This window comes from Trachypithecus francoisi, unplaced genomic scaffold, assembly GCF_009764315.1.
Source record: "Trachypithecus francoisi isolate TF-2019V2 unplaced genomic scaffold, Tfra_2.0 Lachesis_group5, whole genome shotgun sequence".
In the NCBI taxonomy this organism is placed as follows: Eukaryota; Metazoa; Chordata; class Mammalia; order Primates; family Cercopithecidae; genus Trachypithecus; species Trachypithecus francoisi.
In genome coordinates, this window is record NW_022681470.1 from 130,658,335 (window position 1) to 130,683,947 (window position 25,613).

The 25,613-nt window shown below is 50.5% G+C and overlaps 1 protein-coding gene across 10 annotated transcripts in view; it reads right to left on the bottom strand.

The window, feature by feature from the left end:
• GATAD2A (GATA zinc finger domain containing 2A) overlaps window positions 1-25,613 on the bottom strand; it is a 129,856-nt gene that overhangs the window by 38,602 nt on the left and 65,641 nt on the right. For 6 of the 10 annotated variants that reach the window (XM_033200363.1, XM_033200365.1, XM_033200360.1 and 3 more), the window contains one exon: window positions 6,990-7,264. In XM_033200363.1, coding sequence (XP_033056254.1) covers window positions 6,990-7,258 — 269 coding nt within the window. In that variant the 5' untranslated portion in view covers window positions 7,259-7,264. Of the gene's footprint in view, window positions 1-6,989; window positions 7,265-25,613 lie in introns of those variants that run through there. The other 4 variants (XM_033200366.1, XM_033200362.1, XM_033200367.1 and 1 more) reach the window with 1 other exon arrangement.

Sequence of the window (25,613 nt, forward strand, 5' to 3'; positions counted from 1 at the left end):
CTGGGTTGCTTCCATGTTTTTTTGTTTTTTTGGGACGGAGTCTTGTTCTGTTGCCAGGCTGGAGTGCAGCGGCACAACTGGGCGCAATGCAAGCTCCGCCTCCCAGGTTCAAGCAATTCTCCTGCCTCAGCCTCCCATGTAGCTGGGACTACAGGTGCACACCACCACACCCGGCTAATTTCTGTATTTTTAGTAAAGATGGGGTTTCACCATGTTGGCCAGGCTGGTCTCAAACTCTTGACCCTCAGGTGATCTGCCTGCCTCAGTCTCCCAACGTGCTGGGATTACAGGCGTGAGCCACTGCACCTGGCCCTGCTTCCACTTTTCGACCAGTAAGAATCATGCTGCTGCAGATGTACCTGTCTGTGTGGGCACATTTTCATTTCTCTTGGATAAATTGCTAAGTCATATGGTAAGTTTACATCTAACTCTGCAAGAAACTATCTGGGCTATTTTACATTCCTACCAGCAATGTATGAGGAATTCCAGTTTCTACACATCCTTGTCAACACTTGTTACTTCCTTTTTGTTTTTTTTTTAACAGCTATACTAGAGCCTTGTTTTATGGTCCAGTGTATGCTCAATGGAGAATGTTCACCTACACTTGAGAGGATGTATTCTGCATTCACCAGGTACTCTATATATGTCAGTCAGGCTAAGTGAGTTAATAATGTTCTTCAAGTCCTCCATACCTTGCCGATTTTGTCTAGATGTTCTACCAATTATCAAGAGTGGGATATTGAAATCTCTTAACTATAACTGATTAATTTCCATCAATCCTATCAAGTTTATGTTTCAGGTATTTTGGGGCTCTGCTGACTGTTAAGTCTTCCTGATATATTATATGAAATGTCGCAGCTGGGCACGGTGGCTCATGCCTATAATCTCAGGAATTTGGGAGGCTGAGGCAGGCAGATCACGAGGTCAGGAGTTTGAGATCAGCCTGGCCAACATGGTGAAACCCTGTCTCTACTAAAAATACAAAAAATTAGCCGGGCGTGGTGGCGGGCACCTGTAGTCCCAGCTACTCAAGAGGCTGAGGCGGGAGAATCACTGAAACCCGGGAGGCAGAGGATGCAGTGAGCTGAGATCGTGCCACCGCACTCTAGCCTGGGTGACAGTGAGACTCTGTTTCAACAACAACCAAAAAAAGGTTGCAGTTTGGCTCTAGTAATATTTTTTGTCTTAAAGTGTCTTTTATCTCTTATTAATACAGTTACTCCAGCTCTCAAACTGTCACTTATGGTATCTCTTTTCCCATCCTTTTGCATTATTCCTTGAATCTAAGGGGTGTCACTCATAAACAACATCTTTTGTACTAGTATCACATATATTTTATCTGTGGATATTATAAACCCAACAGATCATTCTTTCATTTTTGAAGGACTGTTTTTACTGGCTATAGAATTTTCGGTTGGCAGTTTTCTTCTTTGGATACTTTTTTTTTTTTTTGAGACGGAGTCTCGCTCTGTCGCCCAGGCTGGAGTGCAGTGGCCAGATCTCAGCTCACTGCAAGCTCCGCCTCCCAGGTTTATGCCATTCTCCTGCCTCAGCCTCCGGAGTAGCTGGGACTACAAGCGCCCGCCACCTCGCCCGGCTAGTTTTTTTTTTTAGTAGAGACGGGGTTTCACCGTGTTAGCCAGGATGGTCTCGATCTCCTGACCTCGTGATCCGCCCGTCTCGGCCTCCCAAAGTGCTGGGATTACAGGCTTGAGCCACCGCGCCCGGCCTTTGGATACTTTTAATATCATTAAATTCCTTGTTTCCACTGTCTCAAGTCAGAAGTCAGCTGTTCATCTTATTAATGCTCCCCAGACTTGTTGAGCTGTTTTTCTCATTACTTTCAAGATTTTCCTTTTTTTTTTCCTCTTTGGCTTTCTACAGTTTGACTATGATGCGTCTAGGTCAAGATCTCTTTGTACTTACGCTATTTAGGGTTTGCTGGGCTTCCTGGATGAGGTTCTCCTCAGGTATGTTTTTGTCCATTATTTCTTCAAATAGTTTTTCTATCTTACCCCAGTCTTGGGCTAAAACAGAACCGCTGTCCATCCTTACCTGCCTCTCTCCAAGACCACAGGCAGGGTTGTTACCACTCTAAACAGAGAAGCTGTTGGTCCTCACAGCTGACAGTGACTGGACAGAACCTCTTTACCAAACAGAAGGGAGAGGGCATGGGAATAGCTCCAGGACAAATGCCATAGTCTCACTGTTCTCACCTGAAGTTCAGCAGTTATAGGCATAAATACTTCTCAGATTGTTGTATGCCCCTGCTCAATTTTTCCAGAATGCTGAGATTGTTTCATTTTGCTTTTGTCAATTCTGCCAATCTCTCAACACAACCAGAAGTTGCCCTCCACCCTCAATTTATTTGGAATATAAAACACCCACACAAGTTGGGAAACTAAGAAAAACTGCTGAGTTAAAGAGAGAGAGGGAGGGGAGTAAAAGAGGGAGGGAGAAAGCTGATTCTACCACTGTATCTGCCTCTGCATGCTCCAAATCATCCCACCATAGTAATATGTATACTACACACACACATGCACACATAAATTTTTTTTTATGATTCCAATTCACCAGCCACTAAAGAAAAAGGAAATTCTCTCTCCTATAAGCCATTAGAAACTGCCTGTAGCTTTCAATATGCCCAAATTGGGTCATAAGACGGTAATAAGATAGCATGAAAGAAAAAAACGGTAGTTTTGAAAAACACCCAAATAGAAACCCTATAAACAGAATACTATACAGCAGTGAAAATGGATTAACTACTGGTATGCTCAACAATATGGGTAAATCTCACAATGTTGAGTGAAAGCAGGAAGATAAAAGGTACACAATATATAATCCCACTTATTTAAAGTACCAAACAGGAAAATCTAATCGGCATTGTCAAGAACGTGATTACCCTTGGAGGACAGTGACACCAAGCGAGCATGAGGGGGCTTCAGAAGTGCTAATAACATTTTTTTTTTTTTTTTTGAGACAGAGTCTCGCTCTGTCCCCAGGCTGGAATGCAGTGGCATGATCTCAGCTCACTGCAAGCTCCGCCTCCCAGGTTCACACCATTCTCCTGCCTCAGTCTCCCGAGTAACTGGGACTACAGGTACCCACCACCATGCCCGGCTAATTTTTTTGTATTTTTAGTAGAGATAGGGTTTCACCAAGTTAGCCAGGATGGTGTCGATCTCCTGACATCGTGATCTGCCTGCCTCGGCCTTCCAAAGTGCTGGGATTACAGGCATGGGCCACTGCACCCAGCCTCGTTTCTTTCTTTCTTTTTTTAAGTGAGAGGGAGTCTCACTCTGTCACCCAGGCTGGAGTGCAGTGGTGCAATCTTGGCTCACTGCAACCTCTGTCTCCCAGGTTCAAGCGATTCTCATGCCTCAGCTTCCCGAGTAGCTGGGATTACAAGGGCAGTCCCCTATGCCTAGCTAATTTTTATATTTTTAGTACAGACGGCGTTTTGCTATTGCTATGTTGGCCAGGCTGGTCTCGAACTCCTGTCCTCAAGCAATCTGCCTACTTCAGCCTCCCAAAGTGCTGAGATTATAGGCATGAGCCACTGTGCCCGGTCTATAACATTTTGTTCCTTGATTAGGGTTATGAGGTTGTGTTCAGTTTGTCAAAGTGTATCTAGTGGCTCACATGGGCACTTTTCATTACATATGCTATACTTCAATTGAGAAGTTAAAGAACGAAAATTAAATTCTATTGGCATGACAGTTTAAAACTGGCATGTCAGTCTTATAAGACACTGAATCTGAAGCCAAAGAGCTTCAGCTAACTTAAACTGTGGATTGATACAGATGTGCCCTATGAAGGACTGAAAACCAACCTGGGAATTGAGAAAACCACCACACTGTGCACTAAAGGGAGGCTCCCAAGGGGTGCTCCAAGCTGGACACTCCCAAGAAGAATCCAAAGACTTCTTTAATACCTTCATTTGAAGGTATTAGAAGACGGGCGAATCACGAGGTCAGGAGATCGAGACCATCCTGGCTAACACGGTGAAACCCCATCTCTACTAAAAAATACAAAAAAAAAAAAACTAGCCGGGCGAGGTGGCGGGCGCCTGTAGTCCCAGCTACTCGGGAGGCTGAGGCAGGAGAATGGCGGAGAAGCTCGGGAGGCGGAGCTTGCAGTGAGCTGAGATCCGGCCACTGCACTCCAGCCCGGGCGACAGAGCAAGACTCCGTCTCAAAAAAAAAAAAAAAAAAAAAAGGTATTAGAAGAAATCAGAGCCATGTGCTCCAGAATGGATTAGTTTTAGAATGGCTCTGGGCTGGACATGATGCTGTGATTCTGTCAAAACTCACATCTGTAAGTACAAAGAACGACACAAAACAGTGTGAGAATTTGGGGAGACACTAGGCATACACGTGACATCTCTTTTTGAGTAAAGCTGAAGACTGAAGGGAAGTTGTCACCAACACAGTCAGTGACCTTCCTCACTAGACACCAAACATGGAGGCTGATTCTTGGTACACGTTACCTGGCATACAATCAACCTGCAAGGCAGAGATGATTGCTCATCTTACAAATGAAGAAACACAGGCTAAGATCTCTGCTCAGGATCAGGCAGTGTGTGTGATGTGACCCCAACTCTGCCTGCTGGCCTGTGAGCTGGGTTCTTTGCTCGCTCTCACACTGCTTCACAAATGCCCTGGGTGTCTCAGTGCTCCAGGAGGGCCCTGACACCAGCACCACCAGCACTTGCGTTCATCTCTGTCCCCTGCTTCCTTCCTTTACTGTCATAAGGAAAGCAACACAATCGACTGCAGGAAACAATGTTGCATCTTCTCAGTTTGGAAGGCAATGACCCAGGGAGGAAAGACACCAAGAGGCCCAGTGTAGCCCCTGGCTTTGACAACAGAAAGTATTTGGGTTTGGGCCTGAACTCTGAGTTTCTTTTTTTTGAGACAGAGTCTGTGTCGCCCAGGCTGGAGTGCAGTGGCGTGATCTCAGCTCACTGCAAGCTCTGCCTCCTGGGCTCACGCAGTTCTCTTGCCTCAGCCTCCCGAGTAGCTGTGACTACAAGTGTACAAGTGCCCGCCACCATGCCCGGCTAATTTCTTGTATTTTGTTTAGTAGAGACGGGGTTTCATCATGTTAGCCAGGATGGTCTCTATCTTCTGACCTCGTGATCCACCCGCCTTGGCCCCACGAACTGCTGGGATTACAGGTGTGAGCCACCACGCCCGGCCAACTCTGAGTTTCTTTCTTTCTTTTTCCTTTTTTGAAACGGAGTCTTGTTCTGTCGCCTAGGCTGGAGTGCAGTGGCGCGATCTTGGCTCACTGCAAGCTCCGCCTCCCAGGTTCACGCCATTCTGCCTCAGTCTCCCGAGTAGCTGGGACTACGGGCGCCCGCCACCACCACGCCCGGCTAATTTTTTGTGTTTTTAGTACAGACGAGGTTTCACCGTGTTAGCCAGGATGGTCTCAACCTCCTGACCTCGTGATCCACCCGCCTAAGCCTCCCAAAGTGCTGGGATTACAGGCGTGAGCCACCGTCCCCAGCCAACTCTGAGTTTCTTTAACACTTAACCTCTCCCTCACAATCCACTGGCCTACCCTGCAGGGGAACATGGTGATTACAGGAGAAAATGCATGCCAGGAGCCCAGGAATGCACGAGGGACCCCATGCACATGGACTGCACCATGAGCATGGACTCCTCCTCTTTCTGCCCTGACTCCACACCAGTCCCTCACTGCTCACCCCTGCTGAGCTGTCATGGACTGGTCTCCGGCTGAAAACATAGTCAGAGAAAGGGAAAGGAGACTTGGACCTATAGTTTTATTTCTGGAACTTTAGAAGAGGACCTTGGTTTTAGAATGGGGACTGCAAACAGCAGAGTCAGACAGAAAAGCCCTCTTTGGACAGCAGGACCACAAAGTGTGTTTCCTCACACTAGGAGGCTTTGTCAACAGGAGTGGGCTTGGGTTTTCCCATTTATCTTCCCATTTTAAATGCTATGAACATCGGATGATCTCTGAAGTCCTCAGGATCCCAACAGTTTGGGTTCCAAAAACGAATCTGACATAAGACTGGAGGCTGGGGTCACCCTGTGGGGTTAGTTGACACGGAAAGGTGAGGAGCCACCAGCTGTCACTTACGAACAGGCATAGAGAGACAGACCCTCCACAGGGAGAAGACTCCAGTGGGTGGTGAGAGAGAGAGAGCAATGGGCCACAGAGGAGTCTGTCACAGGGCCAGCCAGGGAGCTGTGGCCACACCACAGCCCTCAGTGGGTGTCTGGGCGTGAACATTCTGCAGAGCTCCAAGGAAGTTGATGTAAGAGCAGGTGCTGGGTCTGAATTTCTCTTTACAGAGAAAAACGAAGGTTCTGAAGTCAAGAAATGGGTGGTAGATTGGGTCTCATTTTTATTTCAAGCTTTTACCTTAAGAGACTCACAAAAGATGAATATGAGGAAAGTCACTCTTGAAGTAATCAGTGTTGACTAAAGACAAACCAACAGAGCAAGCTGAAGACCAGAACCAAGTGAATGTGGAGTCAAGTGAGCACCCCGTACCCGCTCTGAGGAGGGTACCCTGGGCTGGGCTCCCGACTCTATCCCTAGCCAAGTGACCAAGGCAGGTGTAGCATCCCTGGCCCTCTGATCCCCATATCTGAAAAGCAGGGAAGCATAACCAAATGAAAACCTCAAGTGTCCTTACAAATCAAAAGCACCAAGTTAGACAGACAGCGGGCGCATGGGTGGCAAAGGCCTACTGATGGCAGGGGAGATGATGGAATGTGCCACTCCTCCTCCTGTGAGACCCACACCCAGTGTTACTTGCAGCTGGGACCTGGGGCCCTGGAATGGCCACAACAGCACAGCTGCCAGGGGGGTGATGCCCGAGCTGAGCCTACAGCCATCTCCACAACCCCACCAAGCTATTACCAACAGGCCTGGAGTGTGGCCGGCCCCAGTCTGGGCACACTGGGCCTGTCTCCAGGTTCCAGCCCCTCCCGCTGGCTCCTCCCACTCACCTGTGTGAGGTGCGCATGTCCACGGGTCCATCGCCCACCAGCCCTTCGCCTCTGCTCATGGCCACGGCCGTGACCTCTGTTGCCCTCAGCAATCCTTGGGCTGGACCCGCTCCCGGCTCAGGTGTCACCCTCATATCTCCATCAGTGTTTAAATCTGAAGCCAACAATCCTCTCTCCATTTTTATTTTCTTGCTCTCCACATCGTCCTCTGTTGGGTCCCGTTCAAGCGCTCGTTTCTGACTCCGTGTTCGGCATGCTTCTTCGGTCATTCTGAACTTGGGAGGGAGGAGAAGACACAACATTTTAACTGGGTGCAACGAAGGTGCCACCTTCTTGGAAACTTTTCACTGTTGCTTTCAGTGTTTTCCTCCCTATGGGAGGATGGCAAAAGAATGTACAACAAACGCAGGGCCCAGAAAAGCATCCCCAGGACATTTCATCACTGCCTTGAGGAAGGCGAGGCAGGATGGGGATGTCCCCAGCCTCCACCGTGTGGCTGAACATTGGTGGAGCCAAGCTACACCCTGCCCGGTTGGGGGCGAGAGGCAGCAGGGAGCTGGACAGGAGCAGTGGAAGGCAGCTGCTTATCAGCAAGGAAAGGCTCAACAGCAAACAGATGAAAAGTTGTTCTAGATCTGAACTACCTGCCTTTGGGATTTTGAGCACCTGCAATGTCTGGAATCCAGGAGGGCGGTGACTGCACTGTTCCAGGAACAGGGTCAGGGCCTGGGACTAGCCCTACACTGTGGTGACTCAAGTTAACCCCAGCTTCTCCCCTTCAGTGAAGGGAGGTCTCCTCACTCCCTGCTCACCTCTGGGGAGTGGGGACTGGGGGTCACATTTAACCCTTTGGTTGCCAGCAAGGTACACTTTGAGTAGGGCGAGGCCTGGCCCATCAACATGCCACCGCCCTGTACCTGCAGCACACACATATCTTGATTTAAAGAAAGAAAAAGAAGAAAAAAACAGCTGAGTCAGTTTTTGATCCCATGACATCACTGGGCTCCACATGACCCTTCCCAGGATTCAGTAGGAGAGACAAAGCACTTTCCAGAAAACCAGTCTGAACCGGTTCCAGACAACAGGCTGAAGTGTTGTTAACCCTCACGGAGACAGGACGACAGCACAGCGATGTCTGTCTGCAGGGAGGCGGCTGGCATTCCATAGCAGGGTCTGGGACACTGGCACTCTTAAAGGGGCTGCTCCAATCCCTGGCCTCGACGCCCCAACAGGACAGGTCACAGGAACTGAGATAGGGAGAGTCAGGTTCTTAAAAAAGCATCCCAATGTTTACCAGGGAACAAAAGAGAAATTTAGCAGCTGAGCTCTAGTAGAATTCCCAAAGTGTCACAGTTTTCCATGGGATGGTTGGCGCCCACTTGGGCCCCACAGAGAACCCTGATTCACACCTGTGGCATGCTTCATGCTGAGGCCCTCTGGTCCTATCTGTGTCCTCACAGGTAGGGCACTCATCTTGCCAGAGTCTTTGTTTCCTCACTGGCAAACACCCTAGGGAGGCATTCCCAGGTAGAGCCAGGCAGACCCAGTCTGGAGGCTGGGGACAGCACAAGGCAACACAGGGGTCCTGTCACCATCCATGGGACATGCTCCAGAGCTGACTCATCTGCAGCTTCCTTAAAGGAGCCGATTTCACAAATGAGCAATAGCACAAGGCCCTGCCCAAATGTGCCCCCTCATGCACTCAGACTGAAAGGAAAGAAAGAAACAGCTGCTTCATGCTCCTGGAGCCAGAGGGAAAGCAGGTCGTCTACACGTGTGTCATGCCAGTGTGGTCCAGCCAGGGCACCTGGGCACTGGCTCAAAACACTGGGGTCTCCTCAAGGCCAGGAAACCACTGGTGTGCTTTGCACAAGCCCAGAGCAGCTCTGTGCTTCCTCCCTACCCCGTCTCTCTCTCACCACCACCCAGGTGCCATGGCTGACCCCTAACACGACCAGGCTGAGGCAGGGAGATCCGAAATCTCAAGGGCACAGGCTTTCAGACTCGCCCCCGTCTCCACCCCTCCGGCATCCCAGCCTGCACCTACCACCTATCCCACACCAACTGTGCAGCCTCTGCTGCCCCCCCAGCCAGCCTGTACACCCCCGCCCCGCTCATGCCCAGCTGCCCCTCAGCTCCTCCATGGAATGGAGCCCAGGAAGACTACGGTTGAATGTGGAGGTCAAGGCCTCACTTCTCTGGGGGAGGTGAGGAATGCTACGGTGTCCCTCTTAGCCCTCAAGTTCTATGGTCTCTGTCCTTCCTTCCTCCGATGTGCCTTGCCCACAAACCCCATCTGAACTGCTCACTCATTAACAGGTTGCCTGTCCCACCTCCTGTGAGACCGCAGATAAGTCACTGCCCTCAGAATGTGGGTCCCCTCCTCTCCTTTCATTTCCCTCACTGTGGGAGGGGTGGGACATTTCTCCTTCAAGCATTGCCTTAGACAGCAGGTATGTGCACTCCCAGGCCCAGGGCAGGGAGGAGCCTGTCTAGGTGAGAGATGAGGGGAGACCAGGACCTCAGACAAGAAGGGCCCCCACCCTATGGGTGAAGCTTCCCAGTCTGGCCTGATAACTACTGTTGGGGATGACGTCCCCGGGTGGACAGGGAAAATGCACTTCCACCTCCAGGACATAGCACCCTTCCCTGTGACTCAAAGAAACCCACATGCTCCCCACTCTGCCCCCGTTCCAGCCACGCGGGGCCCCTCCCAGCACAGCCTCCTGCCCTGTAAGCCCTGGGCTCAGTTCCATGAAGCCCATCTGAACCCAAGACCCTGAATGAGTTCTCACGGCTGCTCCGGCCCACATGGACAAGGTGGAACTGACAGCCATATCAGGGGGGCTGTGCCTGTATGGCCTCACTTTGTGGTCACTGGTATAGGACCAGAGGCCACCCAAAGGTTCTGAGAGATGCAGTGCAGAGCAGGGCCTCAGATGCCCAGTAGGGCTGCTCCCTCCAGTCCCAGAGACTTCTCCTCTTGGGCCCCCCATTGTGATAGCGGGTCAGAGTCCTCAGCATAGGGCTGGCCGGCATGTACTCAGGGTGCACAGCCGCTCACTATGAAGCCTAAGGCCTGGAACTCTGCCAATCCCAGGCCCAGCACTGACGGCTGGCCTCACAGTGCCCGCCTGCCCTGTGCCTGTGCCTCCCAGAGGCAGGCCACTGCGGGGCTGGGCCCTGCGGCACCCCTCCCCCACCTCAGGAAGGACAGGCACAGCTGGAGGGGGCGGGGCCAGCCCCGCGAGTGCAGGGGGCTCCTTTGGCAGGAGGCTCCTCCACTGCCAAGACCAATGACGCAGGGCCTGCTACTGGCCAATCCTTGGCCACCACAGGACACTTGCTTCTGGGGAGGGCAGGTGGCGGTAAGGAGTGGTTCCTCCCTCCTGGAAGCAAGTAAGACCAGTGCCCCCAGTACAACAGGGCTGGCAGCCACCACACAGACCCAGGAGCAAAGTTGTCAGGAAGAAGAAACGCGACAGATGACTCCTGCAAAGAGCAGTGGGGGGTGCATTAGAACACTTCTTAAAAGTAGGTGAAGAGGCTAGGTCACCCTGACTGGCAAATGAGGATTCATTTCAAAATTCCCAGTGAGAGGGGAGAGTGAGGGGAAGGCAGCTCCGGTGGCAGAAGTTCCAGGGCAGGCCTGTGCGGGAGCTGCCAGTGCACAGAGAGCATCCCCGTCCTGGAGGCCGAGATCCTCTGCCGGCTACTGCCCACACAGATGGATCCCAATAGCAGTGTGCCCATTTGAAAGAGGAGAGCACTGAGGCTGCCAGGGCTGCCTGAGACACAAGGTTGAAGGTCAGCCTCACCCTCCGCCTCATTCTCTCCAAACACCCCAGGCCGGGCTGCAGGCCAGCACAGATGAGCAGCACCAGCAAGGCTGAGTGGGCATCAGTCTCCTCATCCCCACACACTGGGCTGGCAGGTGGTGGGGGCATAGCCCAGCTCCTCCTCAACTAGGGGCCAAAAAGGGCAGGTTTCAGCCACACTAGAGACCCCACACAGACACAGCGCAGCTCTGACAGGGAGCACCTCCATGGGCTTTAGGGCAGACACAAATGCTGCTTTATTTTCGTAAAATGCCACCATCCAACTGGCCTGAAAGCCTCAGGCAGAAAACATGTTCTAGAACAATTCCAAAAGGCTGACTGATGCTGTGGCAGGAACCGGAACTCTTAAAAGAGGACTCGGGGGACAAAGAGTAGGCACCCAGCACACTTCTGGCACACCAGGCCAGTAAGCATCTCTTGATAATTATTATTATTATTTTTTTTTTTTTTTGAGACGGAGTCTCGCTCTGTCGCCCAGGCTGGAGTGCTGTGGCTGGATCTCGGCTCACTGCAAGCTCCGCCTCCCGGGTTCACGCCATTCTCCTGCCTCAGCCTCCCGAGCAGCTGGGACTACAGGCGCCCACCACCTCGCCCGGCTAGTTTTTGTATTTTTTTTTTAGTAGAGACGGGGTTTCACCGTGTTAGCCAGGATGGTCTCGATCTCCTGACCTCGTGATCCACCCGACTCGGCCTCCCAAAGTGCTGGGATTACAGGCTTGAGCCACCGCGCCCGGCCATCTCTTGATAATTAAAAGAGAAATTAAGTACATAGACACAAATCATAAAGCCAAACCCCTGAGGTCGCACTGCTAATACTAACCCTACCATAAAATGCCATCTATGGCACCCATCACTAACATACCCATAGTAACTCTTATTTCAGACAGGAACAAAGTGAGGCTTCGCAGAGGATTAAAGCACTGGCGGGAGCGGCAGGGCTGATGCTCTGAACAGTGGGTTTAAGGCGTCTTCCTGCCTCCTCACCCGACAGCAGCTCACCGAGCCTCCACTGTGGGCTGGGGACTCAGTGATGAACAAGACAGAAGGAACACCATCCGCCCCCCATGCTGGAAAAGGAGCGAAATGACAGAGGGTGTTGGTGACAGTGCTGTGGGGACACGAGGTAGAGCACGGGGCAGTCAGAGCACGCAGAGGGACGGGGGCTGGGCAAAACGGGCGGCTCCGGAAGTCAGCCCTGAAGAAGACAGGGCCAGAGCGGAGACATGAACTGGGGGAAGCACTGGCCCAGACCGGAGGGGAGGAATCTGGCTTGCTCTAAAGGATCACCTGGCTGGAAGACCACAGGACAGGGGAGCGGTTCCTACAGGACAGGGGAGCGGTTCCTACGGTACAGCTACACTGGGGAAGGGGAAAGAGCAGAGTTCCGGGAGACACGGGCTCGCCAGAGGGGGTTGCTTTCTTTCACTTGTTTTTGCCTGAGCAACTGGACCAGTGGGACTGGCTTTATCTGAGATGGGGAGGAGCAGATTTGAGGAAAGAAGGTTGGGCTACAATTTGGATGTGCTGAGTGCAAGGCCCATGATGAGTCCCATGGAGATGTTGAGGAGCAGAGCCCTGAACCTGGGGGCAGCCACTGTCCTCAGGAGGCACAGGGCACCTTGGGGCACCTCCTCCTATCAGGAAGAAGGGCCCATGAAGCAACCAGTGCTGAGTCAGACGACGATGACGGGGTCGAGGTGCTAGCCTCGCTAGCTGTGAGCTGCGCCCAACACTCAAGATACAAGGGCCCTACAGGCATGCAGCTGCAGCAAGCCTGCGCCCAGGTGCCCACCTCCAGAGCGCCCCTGTGGCCCTGCCCTTCACAGAGATAGATGCACAGCACAGATGGCCCTCTGGACCCAGAACCCCTGTCTACTCTCCTCCCGGCAACATAGCCTGAGGAAGCTCCCAAAGTCACATCCTGGATCTGCACCCCCTTCAGTGGCTCCCCCACTTCCTAAGTGTCAAACCAAGGTACCTCGCTGTGGCCCAGAAGGACCTGTGGAGGGGGTAAGGAGAGAACAGGTGGGCCAAGTTTTGGCATTGGCAGCGCCTGCCTGATAAGCTTACATCTTCCTATGCAGAACAGACACCTCCATCTGCTCAGAACTGTGGCCCGAGCCACTTCCTGACGCACATCTCTGAGTAACAGTGACTGGGACTCATTCCGGAAGGAAGACACACCAGAAACAGCAGCTCTGGACTTTTCAACATCAAACTTTGTTAAGGCCAAGCACAAAAGATACAACTTAACTTGGGAGACAGGTGTTCCAAGCAGTCAGCTTCTACAACTAGACACAGCAGGGAACAAAGACTTAGTCTCAGCTCCATCACACACCCGCTGGCTGGCCAGGGACCAGGGGAGAGGCCTGTCAATCAATCACAGGACCAAGGACACAAGATGGACACAGAAGCTTCAGTGGGCCGAGAGAGGACGCCACTGCCCCTTCTTCCACAGTATTTATCAAAGATGTCCACGCAGCTTAAATCATCTACCTTCTGTGCCACATGCTAGAGACTCTCAAATTCTAAACGGTCAACCCAAACTTTTTTCTTTAAGAAACAAGGTCTGAGTCTCAGTTTCCCCATCCCTACTTCACAGCCAAATACTATGTGAAGAAAAATGGAAAGAACTGTGAGAGAAACGTTGCAGAATAGCATAGTACCATCTGCATGGTTTCTTAAAAAACAGGTGTATACAGGGGGAAAAAAACGGAAAGCAACTTCACTAAGATCAAAACTGAAAGGAACTGGACCAAAATCAGTAGTAGTAATCTCTGAAGAGTAGATTAAGAAACTTTCACTTACTATAGTAAACACTTCTGTATTGCTTGAATTCTTTCTGTTAACAGTGACTATGAATCAGTCCTGTACTCAAAGAAAGCAACGATTAAAAAAGAAAACCAGATAAAACAACAGCCCCATCTGCTAAGGATAAGAATCAAAAGCACGAGTGTGAAGCCAGGCACAGTGGCACATGCCTGTAGTCCCAGCTACTCAGGAGACCAAGGCAGGAGCATCACTTGAGCCTAGGTGTATGAGTCCAGCCTGGGCAACACAGTGAGGCCTTGTTTCTTCAAGAAAAAAGGAAAGAAAGAAACTAACAAAGAAAGACAGTACCGCATCCAGGTGCAGAGGAAGGAGGCTCCCCAGGGTGAGAAGCTCTGGAGAGACGGGGGAGGAGGCCAGCTCCTCCAACACTCCAACACACAGGACCAAGGACACAAGATGGACACAGAAGCTTCAGTGGGCTGAGAGAGGGTACCATTGCCCCTTCTTCCACAGTGTTTATTGAAGATGTTCACGCAACTTAAATCATCTATCTTCTGTGCCACATGCTAGAGACTCTCAAAATCTAAACAGTCAACCTAAACCCCTCAGCTCATCCCCACAGCTCGCCTTCTATATGGGCCACAAGCCTCTCTGAGTGGCTACCACAGTGACCACCAGGCCACAGCGTACCTCACCAGGACTATGATGAGGGCCCTGGCAACAATCTCCGTGCCACTCAGGAGTTTCACTCTCTCCCCGCAACTCAATGTTAAGCTCTTCAATAGAATAAACTTTTTTTCCCCATTCATCTTCCCTTTCAGTGTAGAGCAAACAGTATGGGCTTGGTATGCACTGCTGAGTTACACCTACATTTCTGTAAATTAGCCTCATGAAGCATGTGATTCCCGGGGTTGCCCTACAGGGCAAAGAGGAGCAAACAAGTAAAGTGTTTTCATTAAAAACTCCAAGAGCCAGGCTCAAGCCTGTAATCCCAGCACTTTGGGAGGCCGAGATGGGTGGATCACGAGGTCAGGAGATCGAGACCATCTTGGCTAACACGGTGAAATCCTGTCTCTACTAAAAAAATAAAAAAACTAGCTGGGCAAGGTGGCGGGCGCCTGTAGTCCCAGCTACTCGGGAGGCTGAGGCAGGAGAATGGCGTAAACCTGGGAGGTGGAGCTTGCAGTGAGCTGAGATCTGGCCACTGCACTCCAGCCTGGGCGACAGAGCAAGACTCCGTCTCAAAAACAAACAAACAAACAAACAAAAAAAAACTCCAAGACATGGGGACTGAGATGGCATCTCCCAGACTGAGGCCAGGGCAGGAAAAGGAATCAGGTGAGACGTTCCAGGCAGGGGAACAGCATGCGCCAAGCAGCTGAGCCGGGACGGTCTCAAGCCAAGAAACGGAAGGCCGTGGTGAGTCCTGAACTAAAGGCTTTCTCAAAAGGAGAACAGATGTCTACTACTCACTGGCTGAAGCTGGGTTCATAACCCTTGGTGGCCTGAAAATAAAGACACACCAGAGATACAGGCATCTTCTCTCTCACATGTTATCAGGATGGACGCCAGCCCAGCCAGCTGGCTAGGAGCCCCCTGAGCCTTCAAAGACCCCAGACTAAGAGATCGTCTCCCTGCTGTGGTCCTAGGACAAGACCAGCAGTGGGGAGGTGCATGCTGGCTGGAGCCAAGTGCCTCTCACTGAGAGCCTGCATGAGTTGGAGACAGGCATGTGTCACCCCACAAGGTACAGGCAACTGAAGTCTGGCTGGGTGAAGGTCCAGGCTAGGTCTGAACTCAGGCCACCAAACCTCTGTCTAGGTGGCCACTCTGATGAGCCTTCCACGGTATGCTACAAAGGGCCTTTTGTTATTATCTTTTTTTTTTGACAAGGAGTCTAGCTCTGTTGCCCAGGCTGGAGTGCAGTGGCATGATCTCGGCTCACTGCAAGCTCCGCCTCCCGGGTTCATGCCATTCTTCTGCCTCAGTCTCCCAGTAGCTGGGACTACAGGCTCCCGCCACCACGCCTGGTTAATTTTTTGTATTTTTTAGTAGACACAGGGTTTCACCATGTTAGCCAGGATGGTCTCAATCTCCTGACCTCGTGATCCACCCACCTCAGCCTCCCAAAGTGCTGGGATTACAGGCGTGAGCCACCACGCCTGCCCTTGTTAATCATGTTTAAACTGCATTTACCTGGAGTGACAGGCACAGGTGGGGCTCAAAGGAGAGCTGCATACATGTGAGGAGGAGGATGGAACAGTCATTCTCAGATGTCTCCAGGCAAGACTGAATCTAGACTTGCCCTTCCTGGGGCAATGGAAGCGGCCCTGGGAGGCCCCTGGGAAGAACCCGCAGCCAGAAGGTATGAGCCCTCAGAATGTCCCAACCACTTACCAGATAACAGACTCTGTGACAGCAGGTACAACATCTTGTCCGTGTCCCTGGGGTGGCCCCACTTCTGGAAGAGGGTCAGTCACAGAGTAGGTGTGCTGTACATACTGGGTGCGTGAACAGAGGTGTCACAGATAGGAGTGCTCTGAGTTGGGGGACTGGATCGGACACTTCAAACTCACTTTCAGCATAAGGATCCTCAGGGTCTGATCCAAATCTATTGCTCCTTTGTAATTAATAGAAGCATAGGGATCTTCTAATTTTTAAAGGCAAAACACCTAACAATGATTGAGCATTTACCCCACAACCACCTGTAAGGTAAATACTCTCATCAGCCGCCTTTTTGCAGGTGGGGAAACCGAGGCACGAAAACATCCGGTCAGCCATCAGAAGGCCCCATCAACCACTCAAAGTCAGACCTGAAGACTCCAAAGGACAAGGGGAACACTGCACCTGTGGCAATTTGGGCTTGACCTTGCCCTCTCACACCAAGGGGTCCAGATGAGATATTAAGTGATTACGACTTTAATGTCATGAATGACAGCAAATCTTCTGGTGTTTGCCTTTACCTTCAAAGTATGGTTAAGTTTTGCTGTAGCACAACAGAGGCAGCACTCCTAAAAACCACTGCAGAATGCAAACCCATGTGATAAAAACACAGGGCTTATGGACATAAGGGGGTTAGGGACACAGTACTTCAAAACTTCACCTATGACATAAAAAAGGAGTCCAAGCAATGACACATGTGGATATATGGGCAGCACAGCTGCATACATGCTCAGTGGCTGAGAAATACACAAACGGTGCATGTCTGACCCTCACCTCGGGGAAGACCTGCTGCTTGCTGTGGGCATGGGTGGGTTGCCATTTCTGCTGGAGGGAGGCTGTCTGACCCCAGAAAGGGATGGGGTGTGGCCCGTAAAGTGTGGGACCTCGCAGTGGCGTGGTGCACGTCTGAGGTGTGGGCAGTTTTATTTCATGTACTCACAGGTACTCTATTAAACTGGGAACAGTTTTCTAGATTCACCTAATGCAAGAGTTGGCAAACTTTTTCTTAAAATGCTACACAGTAAATAATTTTGGCTCTGCGGGCCATTTAGTCTCTGTCAGGAGTTCTCAGCTCTGTGGTTCTGACAGGATGGCTCTCCCTTGAGACCCTTGGAGGATTATTTCCAGGAACCCCTTGGATGCAAAAATTCCCAGATGCTCAATCCCAGATATACAATGGTGTAGTATTAGCATACAACCTGGCCGGGCGCGGTGGCTCAAGCCTGTAATCCCAGCACTTTGGGAGGCCGAGACAAGCGGATCACGAAGCCAGGAGTTTGAGACCAGCCTAGCCAAGATGGTGAAACCCCATCTCTACTAAAAACACAAAAATGAGCCAGTCGTGGTGGCAGGCACCTGTAATCCCAGCTACTCGGGAGGCTGAGGCAGAGAACTGCTTGAACCCAGGAGGCAGAGGTTGCAGTGAGCTGAGATCGCACCACTGCACTCCAGCCTGGGCGACAGAGCAAGACTCCATCTCAAAAAAAATAGCCAGTTGTGGTAGTGCATGCCTGTGGTCTCAGCTACGCAGGAGGCTGAGGTGGAAGGACTGCTTGAGTCCAGGAAGTCAAGGCTGCAGTGAGCTGTGACTGTGCCACTGCACTCCAGCCTGGGCAATGGAGCAAGACCTTGTATGTGGCGGGGGGACAGCAGACGGACTCGAATGTGTAAATTCAATCCAGGGCAAGGACTCAAGGTTAACCCTTTTGACAAGTCAGAAGGAAATTTAGTTTCAAAAAGTGCTATGTGCAGACAAGACAGCTTGCTACAGGGTCAATTTTATAGTGTCCTAAAAGCCCACACTTAGAACACTCAAGATAAATAGGTCCCCGGTAGAAGGAAATTATGTGCTATAAACTCAATTGCTGCAGTGGATGAAACTTTAACCCAGTTACAGAAACAAGCACTCCCTAAGCACAGGTGCCTGAGAATCACACCAAAGCCCTAAGGAAAAGCATGGAGCTGAGAATGACCTGAGGGGCACAAGCCCAGCCTGGGGGCCCAGGAGAAGCCTCACTGAGGAGGGGAGGTTTCAGTCACAGTGCAAGCGCAAAGTGTGAACCAAACACACCACTGAGCCTGATTGCTGAAGGAATGGGGGCTCAGGGATGCCCAGTGGCAGGAAGGGAGTCACACGGCACGGGCTTCCTGGGTAACAAGGATTGGCCATCACCTTTGAGGACTGAGGGAAAGCGAGGTCATTTGTGCCAGGGAAACCCTGAGGACGCATTACCTGGTTTTGGGGGGACGCACAGGAGGACAAGGTCCACACTCAGCTACTGTGACCTCTCCCAACTAATGCTCTGCCCTACACATGACAGTCCCACTCCGAGGCAGGATCTGGACAGGCAGGTAACCTACACCATGTCCTGTCCCACAGAATGAGTCAAGGTCCCAAAACAAAGTTACTGTGGGTGGCTAAAGGCCTGCGTGTGGTACATTTTGCCTGTGGCTTCAGCTCCTCAGCCCAGCCCCAGCCCAGGGGTTGAGTAGAACCACCAGGACCTGTCCTGCCCACTGCCACTCCCTGCCTTGATCCTTCAATTCTGCACGTCACTTCACCCCCCAACCTGGGGGCGATCTATGTCCTGTCCAGCTCACACTGGGGCTCCCTGGACTTGGGGGCTGACATGGATTCTCTAAATCTTCTGCCTGGTTGAGAGGCTGATGCAGTTCAACAGGTAGACAACCACTTTACAAAAACAGGAGATGGAGGAGCCAAGTCACTGTTACAAAGGCTTCCACAAGATGGGCAGTCTCCCCGTCAGCCTCTGACAGCCACAGCAAGGCTCTCAGTGCCTGAGCAGGGACTCCTCAGCCTCACCGGGGATGTGGGCTCCAGGGAAGCCAAGGGCAACAAGACTGGGAAGGGGACAAGGAACACGTGGTGCCCAAGAAGTAAGAGCATCTGACCCTGTAGGAAAGGCAGATGACAGACAAAGGAAACACTGGGACAGCAGACAGACACCTCCCTGCCCTGCAAAGCATACACTAGTTACACACAGAGCAATCTTGCACAACACACACGTGTATACTGACACTCATACGCATGCATGGTTTTTCATCCCCTCCTCCCACTTCTGAGTCTTGCTCAATTGTCTCAGAAAACATCTTTCTGGCCAGGAGCAGTGGCTCATGCCTATAATCCCAGCACTTTGGGAGGCCAAGAAGGGAGGCTTGCTTGAGTCCAGGGGTTCAAGGCTGCAATGATCGCACCACTGCACTGCAGCCTGGGCAACAGAGCAAGACCCTGTCTCTAAAAAAAAGAAGAAAAAAAGTCTTTCTTCTGCGTTTAATTCTGAGCAAAAGAACAGTAGTTCTCAAGAGCAATCAGCATCCACACAGCTACTGACCTACTTGTCTTAAGAATATGGAAAACCACAAAGTTCGGTTTTCAGACACAGGGGCCGGAATCACCAAGTTGTAGAGCATGTGAAGGAGCCCAGAGCCCTGCTGAGTCTCACACACATTCCCATCCGCCTACTTCACTTCAACCCACACTACTTCGTTGGCCCCGCAATTTCTCATCAAGCTGGATAGAGCCACAGAATGTCCCCAACTCACTGGTACTACAACCTTGCTCACTGGTTCTACTTCATGCCAAAAACATGGTAATGTCAGCTTCCAGAGAAGCCACAAGAACTGACTTGTTGGCTGTTGCACATCTGGACGATGCGTGAACTCAGAAGGAAACTTCTGCAGCATGAGGAGCCTGATGAGTGTCTGCGACACCCCTTCTAATTCACAGCCCACCTGGCCCCGTGGGATAGGGACCAATGATGGGCTCCTCAACTCGACCATACCTGATGACAAAGATTCACCCTCCACCAGACACTGACCTCCCTGAGGCACCTCCTCAGTGGAGGACAGGCAGAGGAGCAGCTCAGGTCTCAGCCCTCACAGGAACACAGACCCAGCAAGGCCTGGGAGATGTGTGCAAACCACTATTTTGTTACAAGGCAACACTGGAAAAGGTATCCAGCATGCTGGTCCAAAGGAAGAGAGAAGAATCTAGAAATGCTTCATTTGAGCTGGACCCCAAAGGGTAGAGTCTAGATTTGTAGAGACAGAAGAAAGAGGAAACGGTAGCAGAAATGGTGACGTGACAGAAATATACAGCACTGTGAAAATTAGTCTCCAAGAAAAGCAGATGAAGCCAAAATAAAAGGAGATTCAAACTTTTTTGGTTTTATTTTCTTTTTTTCTTATACCCAGAGAAGGTAGAAGAGATTCAAACTTTTTTTCTTTTTGAGACGGAGTCTCGTTCTGTCGTCAGGCTGGAGTGCAGTGGCGTGATCTTGGCTCACTGCAATCTCCGCCTCCCTAGTTCAAGTGATTCCCCTGCCTCAGCCTCCCAAGTAGCTGCGATTACAGGCACGCACCACCACACACAGCTAATTTTATTTTTTTTGTATTTTAGTACAGACGGGGTTTCACCATGTTGGCCAGGATGGTCTCAATCTCCTGACCTCATGATCCAGCTGTAATTCCAAGGTGCTGGGATTACAGGAGTAAGCCACCATGCCCACCCCACTTTTTAAAAGTCTGAATCTCAGCCGGGTGTGGTGGCTCACTCCTGTAATATCAGCATTTTGGGAGGCTGAGGCAGTCGGATCACAAGGTCAGGAGTTCAAGACCAGCCTGGCCACCATGGTGAAACCCCATCTCTACTAAAAATGCAAAAAATTAGCTGGGCATAGTGGCGGGCCCCTGTAATCCCAGCTGCTTGGGAGGCTGAGGCAGGGGAATTGTTTGAAACCAGGAGGCAGAGGCTGCAGTGAGCTGAGATCATGCCACTGTACTCCAGCCTGGGAGACAAGAGCGAAACTCCGTCTCAAACAAAACGAACAAAAAAAAGAATGTTTTTTTTTAAAAGTAACGAGGTTGCTTGGTGAAAGAAAGCAGCCCGGTACAGAGGCCATACTTGTATTCAGCTGAATACGATGAACAAAAAGCCCCCACATAACCCCCAGCACCTTTGTGGTGGGGGGATCTCGACCGCCCCCTAGCCTGTGAGAGGAGGCCTAAAATCTTTAACAGGTCCTGAAGAAGAGAAACCTGAAAGCTGTCAAAAGGCACAGAACACACTCCAAAAAGACATGAGCAGCACACATCCAATTCAAGTGAAGTACCTCCCCTCAGGCCACCAAATACATAAATCTGAGCATGAGCGTTCCCTGGAGGGGGGTGAGCAACAGCTCCCACAGGTGTTCCCTACCCAGCACTTCCAGGAAGACGCTATTTACAAGTGCCATGCTCAGCTCTGACAGAGGGAGAGGGGCATCTACTGCCTCCTCCAAACAGGGCACATGTGACAACCGAGGTGTGCCCAGTGCTGTGCTGCTGAATGGCAGGGTCCCTTCCTAGCACTTCATCTGAAATGCTAAGACCCATGAATATAAGCTGGTTCCCATCACCAAACAGTGGGCAGAGTCTGAGGCAACAACCAGGACATCCATCCCATCATCTCTAATCCTTGGTTCTAGAGCTACTCAGAAATGCAGGTAATTAAGAATGAAAGGGACCAGGTGCAGTGGATCATGCCTGTTAATCCCAGCACTTTGGAAGGTCAACGCAAGAGGATCCCTTGAGGACAGGAGCTCAAGATCAGCCTGGGCAACATAGCAAGACCCTGTCTCTACCAAAAAAAAAAACAAAAAAAAAACATTTTAATATAAGATAAATAAATAAAAGAACGAAGGAAGTAAAAAGAAAAGGCACCTCCGGCTTTCCCACTTACAAATAAATGCACACTTAAAATCTCATGTGTTTCAGGTAGAGGACTTGTAAATAATGCCTCCAAAATATTTTTAAAAATCAATTTATTAAGTTTTTTAGACAGCATCTCACTCTCTTGCTCAGGATGGAGTGCAGTGGTGTGACTACAGCTTACTGTAGCTTCAACCTCCCGGGCTGAAGCAATCCTCCCACCTTAGCCTCCCGAGATCACAGGTGGGCATCACCATACTGGGCTAATTTTTGTAGAGACAGAGTTTCAACCATGTTACCCAGGCTGGATTTTTTTTTTTTTTGATACATTTAACAAAGCAAACCTGGAGAGCAAAACATCACGGAAACATACCCAGGTATATATACACTCAAGTGATCATCTATGTTTTAAAAATAAAATCTTTCAGGTCTGGTGGCACGTGTGCATGTAGTTTCAGCTACTATGGAGGCCAAAGCAGGTGGAATGCTTGAGCCTAGGAGTTTGAAACCGCCTGGACTCTGTCTCTAAAAATAAATAACATCTAGATGGTCTGCAAATTCCTAAATGTAACTACACTAAGCCTGCACAGTGGAGAGCCGCTCTGGTAGCCTCTCAATCCAGTACCCTGTGCAGAGCAAAGCCGTTTTGGGCATAAGTTGTCTCTAGAAAATAGATCACTGCTCCCCATAACCAACAGCCCTCCCATGGTGTGCCCTACCGCTCAGACTCACCACAGAATTATGCAGGGCCAGCCTGGGATAGACAGGTCCCCAGACCCCAACCTCCCTCTCTGGTGTCATCTGGGGAAAAAAAAAAAACTGGAGAAGCATAGTTCTTAACCAGGGAAGATGGTGTAGAGATTATGCCATCTTCCAGAGACACAGATGATTACCTGAAAACTCCCAAAACCAGGGACAATAGTGTCCACACACGGGCCACGAAAGAGCCCCACAAGGATCACAATTAGCTGCTTCTGTACATTGGCCCTGTGTCTCAGCTTGAGGGCCCTTCCGGGTAACATGAGATGAAAGCCTGTCTTCACCCCCAAGTTGTACCAGACAATAGGAAAAAGCACACCTAAACTGATCACAGGTTTTATGAGGAAAAAGAAAGGTAGCAAATAAGCGTCTTTAAAACTACTGCTAGGCCCCAGGAGCGGTGGCTCACGCTTATAATCCCAGCACTTTGGGAGGCTGAGGCTGGCAGATCATTTGAGATCAGGACTTCGAGACCAGCCTGGCCAACATGGTGAAACCCCATCTCTACAAAAATATTTAAAAATGAGCCAGCATGGTAGTGGGCGCCTTTAATCCCAGCTACCCAGAAAGCTGAAGCAGAATTGCTTGAACCTGGGAGGCGGAGGTTGCAGTGCGCCGAGATTGTGCCACTGCACTCCAGCCTGAGAGACAGAGACTCCGTCTCAAAAACACAACACAACACAACATAACACAACCATCAATAGCTCCCTGTGCTCACACTGAAGATTAGGACTTGGTTTCTGTGTGTGACATCTTAGAACTGCTCAGTGCCCAACACTGCCCTCACTTGAGGCCGTGCTTCAAGTGGCCCCACACCTGCGCCGCTGTTGGCCAGGGCCTGTGCCCAAGCCCAACCCTGCAGCCCTAGAGAAAGAGATGCTGCCCAAGGAACACACGACATAGAAACAAGGTGCCACCTGTGATGGGGAATCCAAGCAGTCTTAAAAACCTCCACAGGTAAGCAGGGACCAGAGTCCCAGCTGTAGAATGTCACTGTGAGGGGTGGCCATGCTCCCCTTCTGTGGGAAGGGCCTAGCTCTCCGTCCCCTCCCAGATGCCTCCTGGGCTGTGAGCCTACGTGGCCTACGAAGGGTTACGCCTGCCATTCCATGCCATCTGCTACGTGGCCATCGGGCGTCACATCACAAAATGGGAGGCCTTAACCCTTCCAGGGCTGCAGTCTCTCAGGGCTGAGCCAGGCCGAGCTGTGGCCCTGACCACCAGCTCGATCAAGGCCTGAGACTGGTAATGGCAGGGAGATCTGGCACAGAAAATTCCAAGGGCCAGAAAAGCCTTCTCAGTTCCTGGAAGGAAATGTCAAGTAAAAGTGAGGGAACCAAAGATTCATCTCTTGCCATTTTCATCAGGGCACCCAGCAACGTGGTGACGCTGTGGGCTGGAGGCTCTGCCCACGCGCCCTTCCTCAAGCTCCTCCCTACAAGCATCCTGCAGCATCACAGAGCCACAGGGAGGATCACAGCCAGTGGGAAAACCTACTCTACGATGAAACAAACTTCCTGCTCTCAAAGCAGCCCCATGGGTCTACCCACAAACAATCCTTGCAGCACGTTCCTGCACAGCTATAAGGGCTGGGACAGAAATCCTACTTTGCAAATGGAACTCTACCTTGCAAATGGAACTCTTCCCCTCAGGGGTGGGAGGAGTCTGGGTATAGACACCTACACCAACCTCTGGGCAACAGCTAAGCCATGAAGTATGTACATGGTGGGGGAGTGGAGGGTCTGTCTATATCAGTGCTTCTTTAGTAAAACATGATGATAACACAGAAGCAAAGCCCTGGCCAGAAGGTCCTGTGGCCTCTCTGACCATATCCAGCCACCCCTGAGCCTGTCCCCCAAGTACAACCAACCCCTCTCCTGTTTTCTCAGCTGGAGTCACACTGACATCCTGACTCACTCCCACCTCAGGGCCTTTGCATCTCTGCTCCCCCAGGTCTCAGCTGATAATGCAAAGTGAGAAATGCCTCCCCTCCACAGATGCTCCCAGGGGGTCTCTATTCCCTTCCCTGCCTCATCACCACTTGACATGCTATTTACTCACCTCTCTGTTTGTGGGCTTCAACCCCCAGGATATCAAGGAACACCTATTTCTCTAGCACTACTATCCAAGGGCCCATGCAGGCACAATCTGCACGGAAGAGGCAATGGATACACATTTATTAAACAGATTTGAACAAGTACTTTCAGAACTCCCAACTACCACTGCCCTTCAACCTCCTTCCTGGTTAGTAAGCCAAAATGTCTTCATGCCGACAGAAAAGATAATGATCAAAACCAAAAAAAACCTGGCCAGGCACCGTGCAGTGGCTCACGCCTGTAATCCCAACACTTTGGAAGGCTGAGGCAGGAGGATCGCTTAAGGCCAAGAGTTTGAGACCGGCCTGGGCAACATAGTGAGACTGTCGCTACAGAAAAAATAAAAACAAAACAAAATCTTTACCTCACCCCATATATGAAAATTAACTCAAAATGGATGAAAGATCCAAGTATTAGGAGCTAAATCTATAAAACTCTTAGAAGAAAAAACAGGAGAAAAATGCCATGACTTTGTGTTTGGCAAACAGTCTTACATATGACACCAAAGCACAATATCAAAAAAAGAAAAAAGATAATTTGGACTGCATCAAAATTAAAATCTTTTATGCAAAGGGCATTATAGAGTGGGGAAACAAACAAAAAAAAAAACCCATAGAATGGGAAAAAATTATAGCAAATCATACACCTGATAAGGGTTTAGTGTCCAGAACATATGAAGGATCCTTACAACTCAGCAACAAAAAGACAAGCAATCCAATTAAAAAATGGTCAAAAGACTTGAACAGACATTTCTCCAAAAAAGAGAGACAAATCACTAAAAAGCATGTGAAAAAGGTTCTCAGTGTCATTAGTTGTAAGGGAAATGCAAATCAAAATCACCATGAGAAACCGCTTCACACCCACTAGGAGCTTCACACCCACTAGGACGGCTACAATCAAAAAAGCCAAATAAGTACTGGTGAGGATGTGGAGAAATTGGGACCCTCATACACCGCATGGTGGAAAGTAAAATGGTAGAGCGACGTGGAAAACAGTGGAAAGTAAAA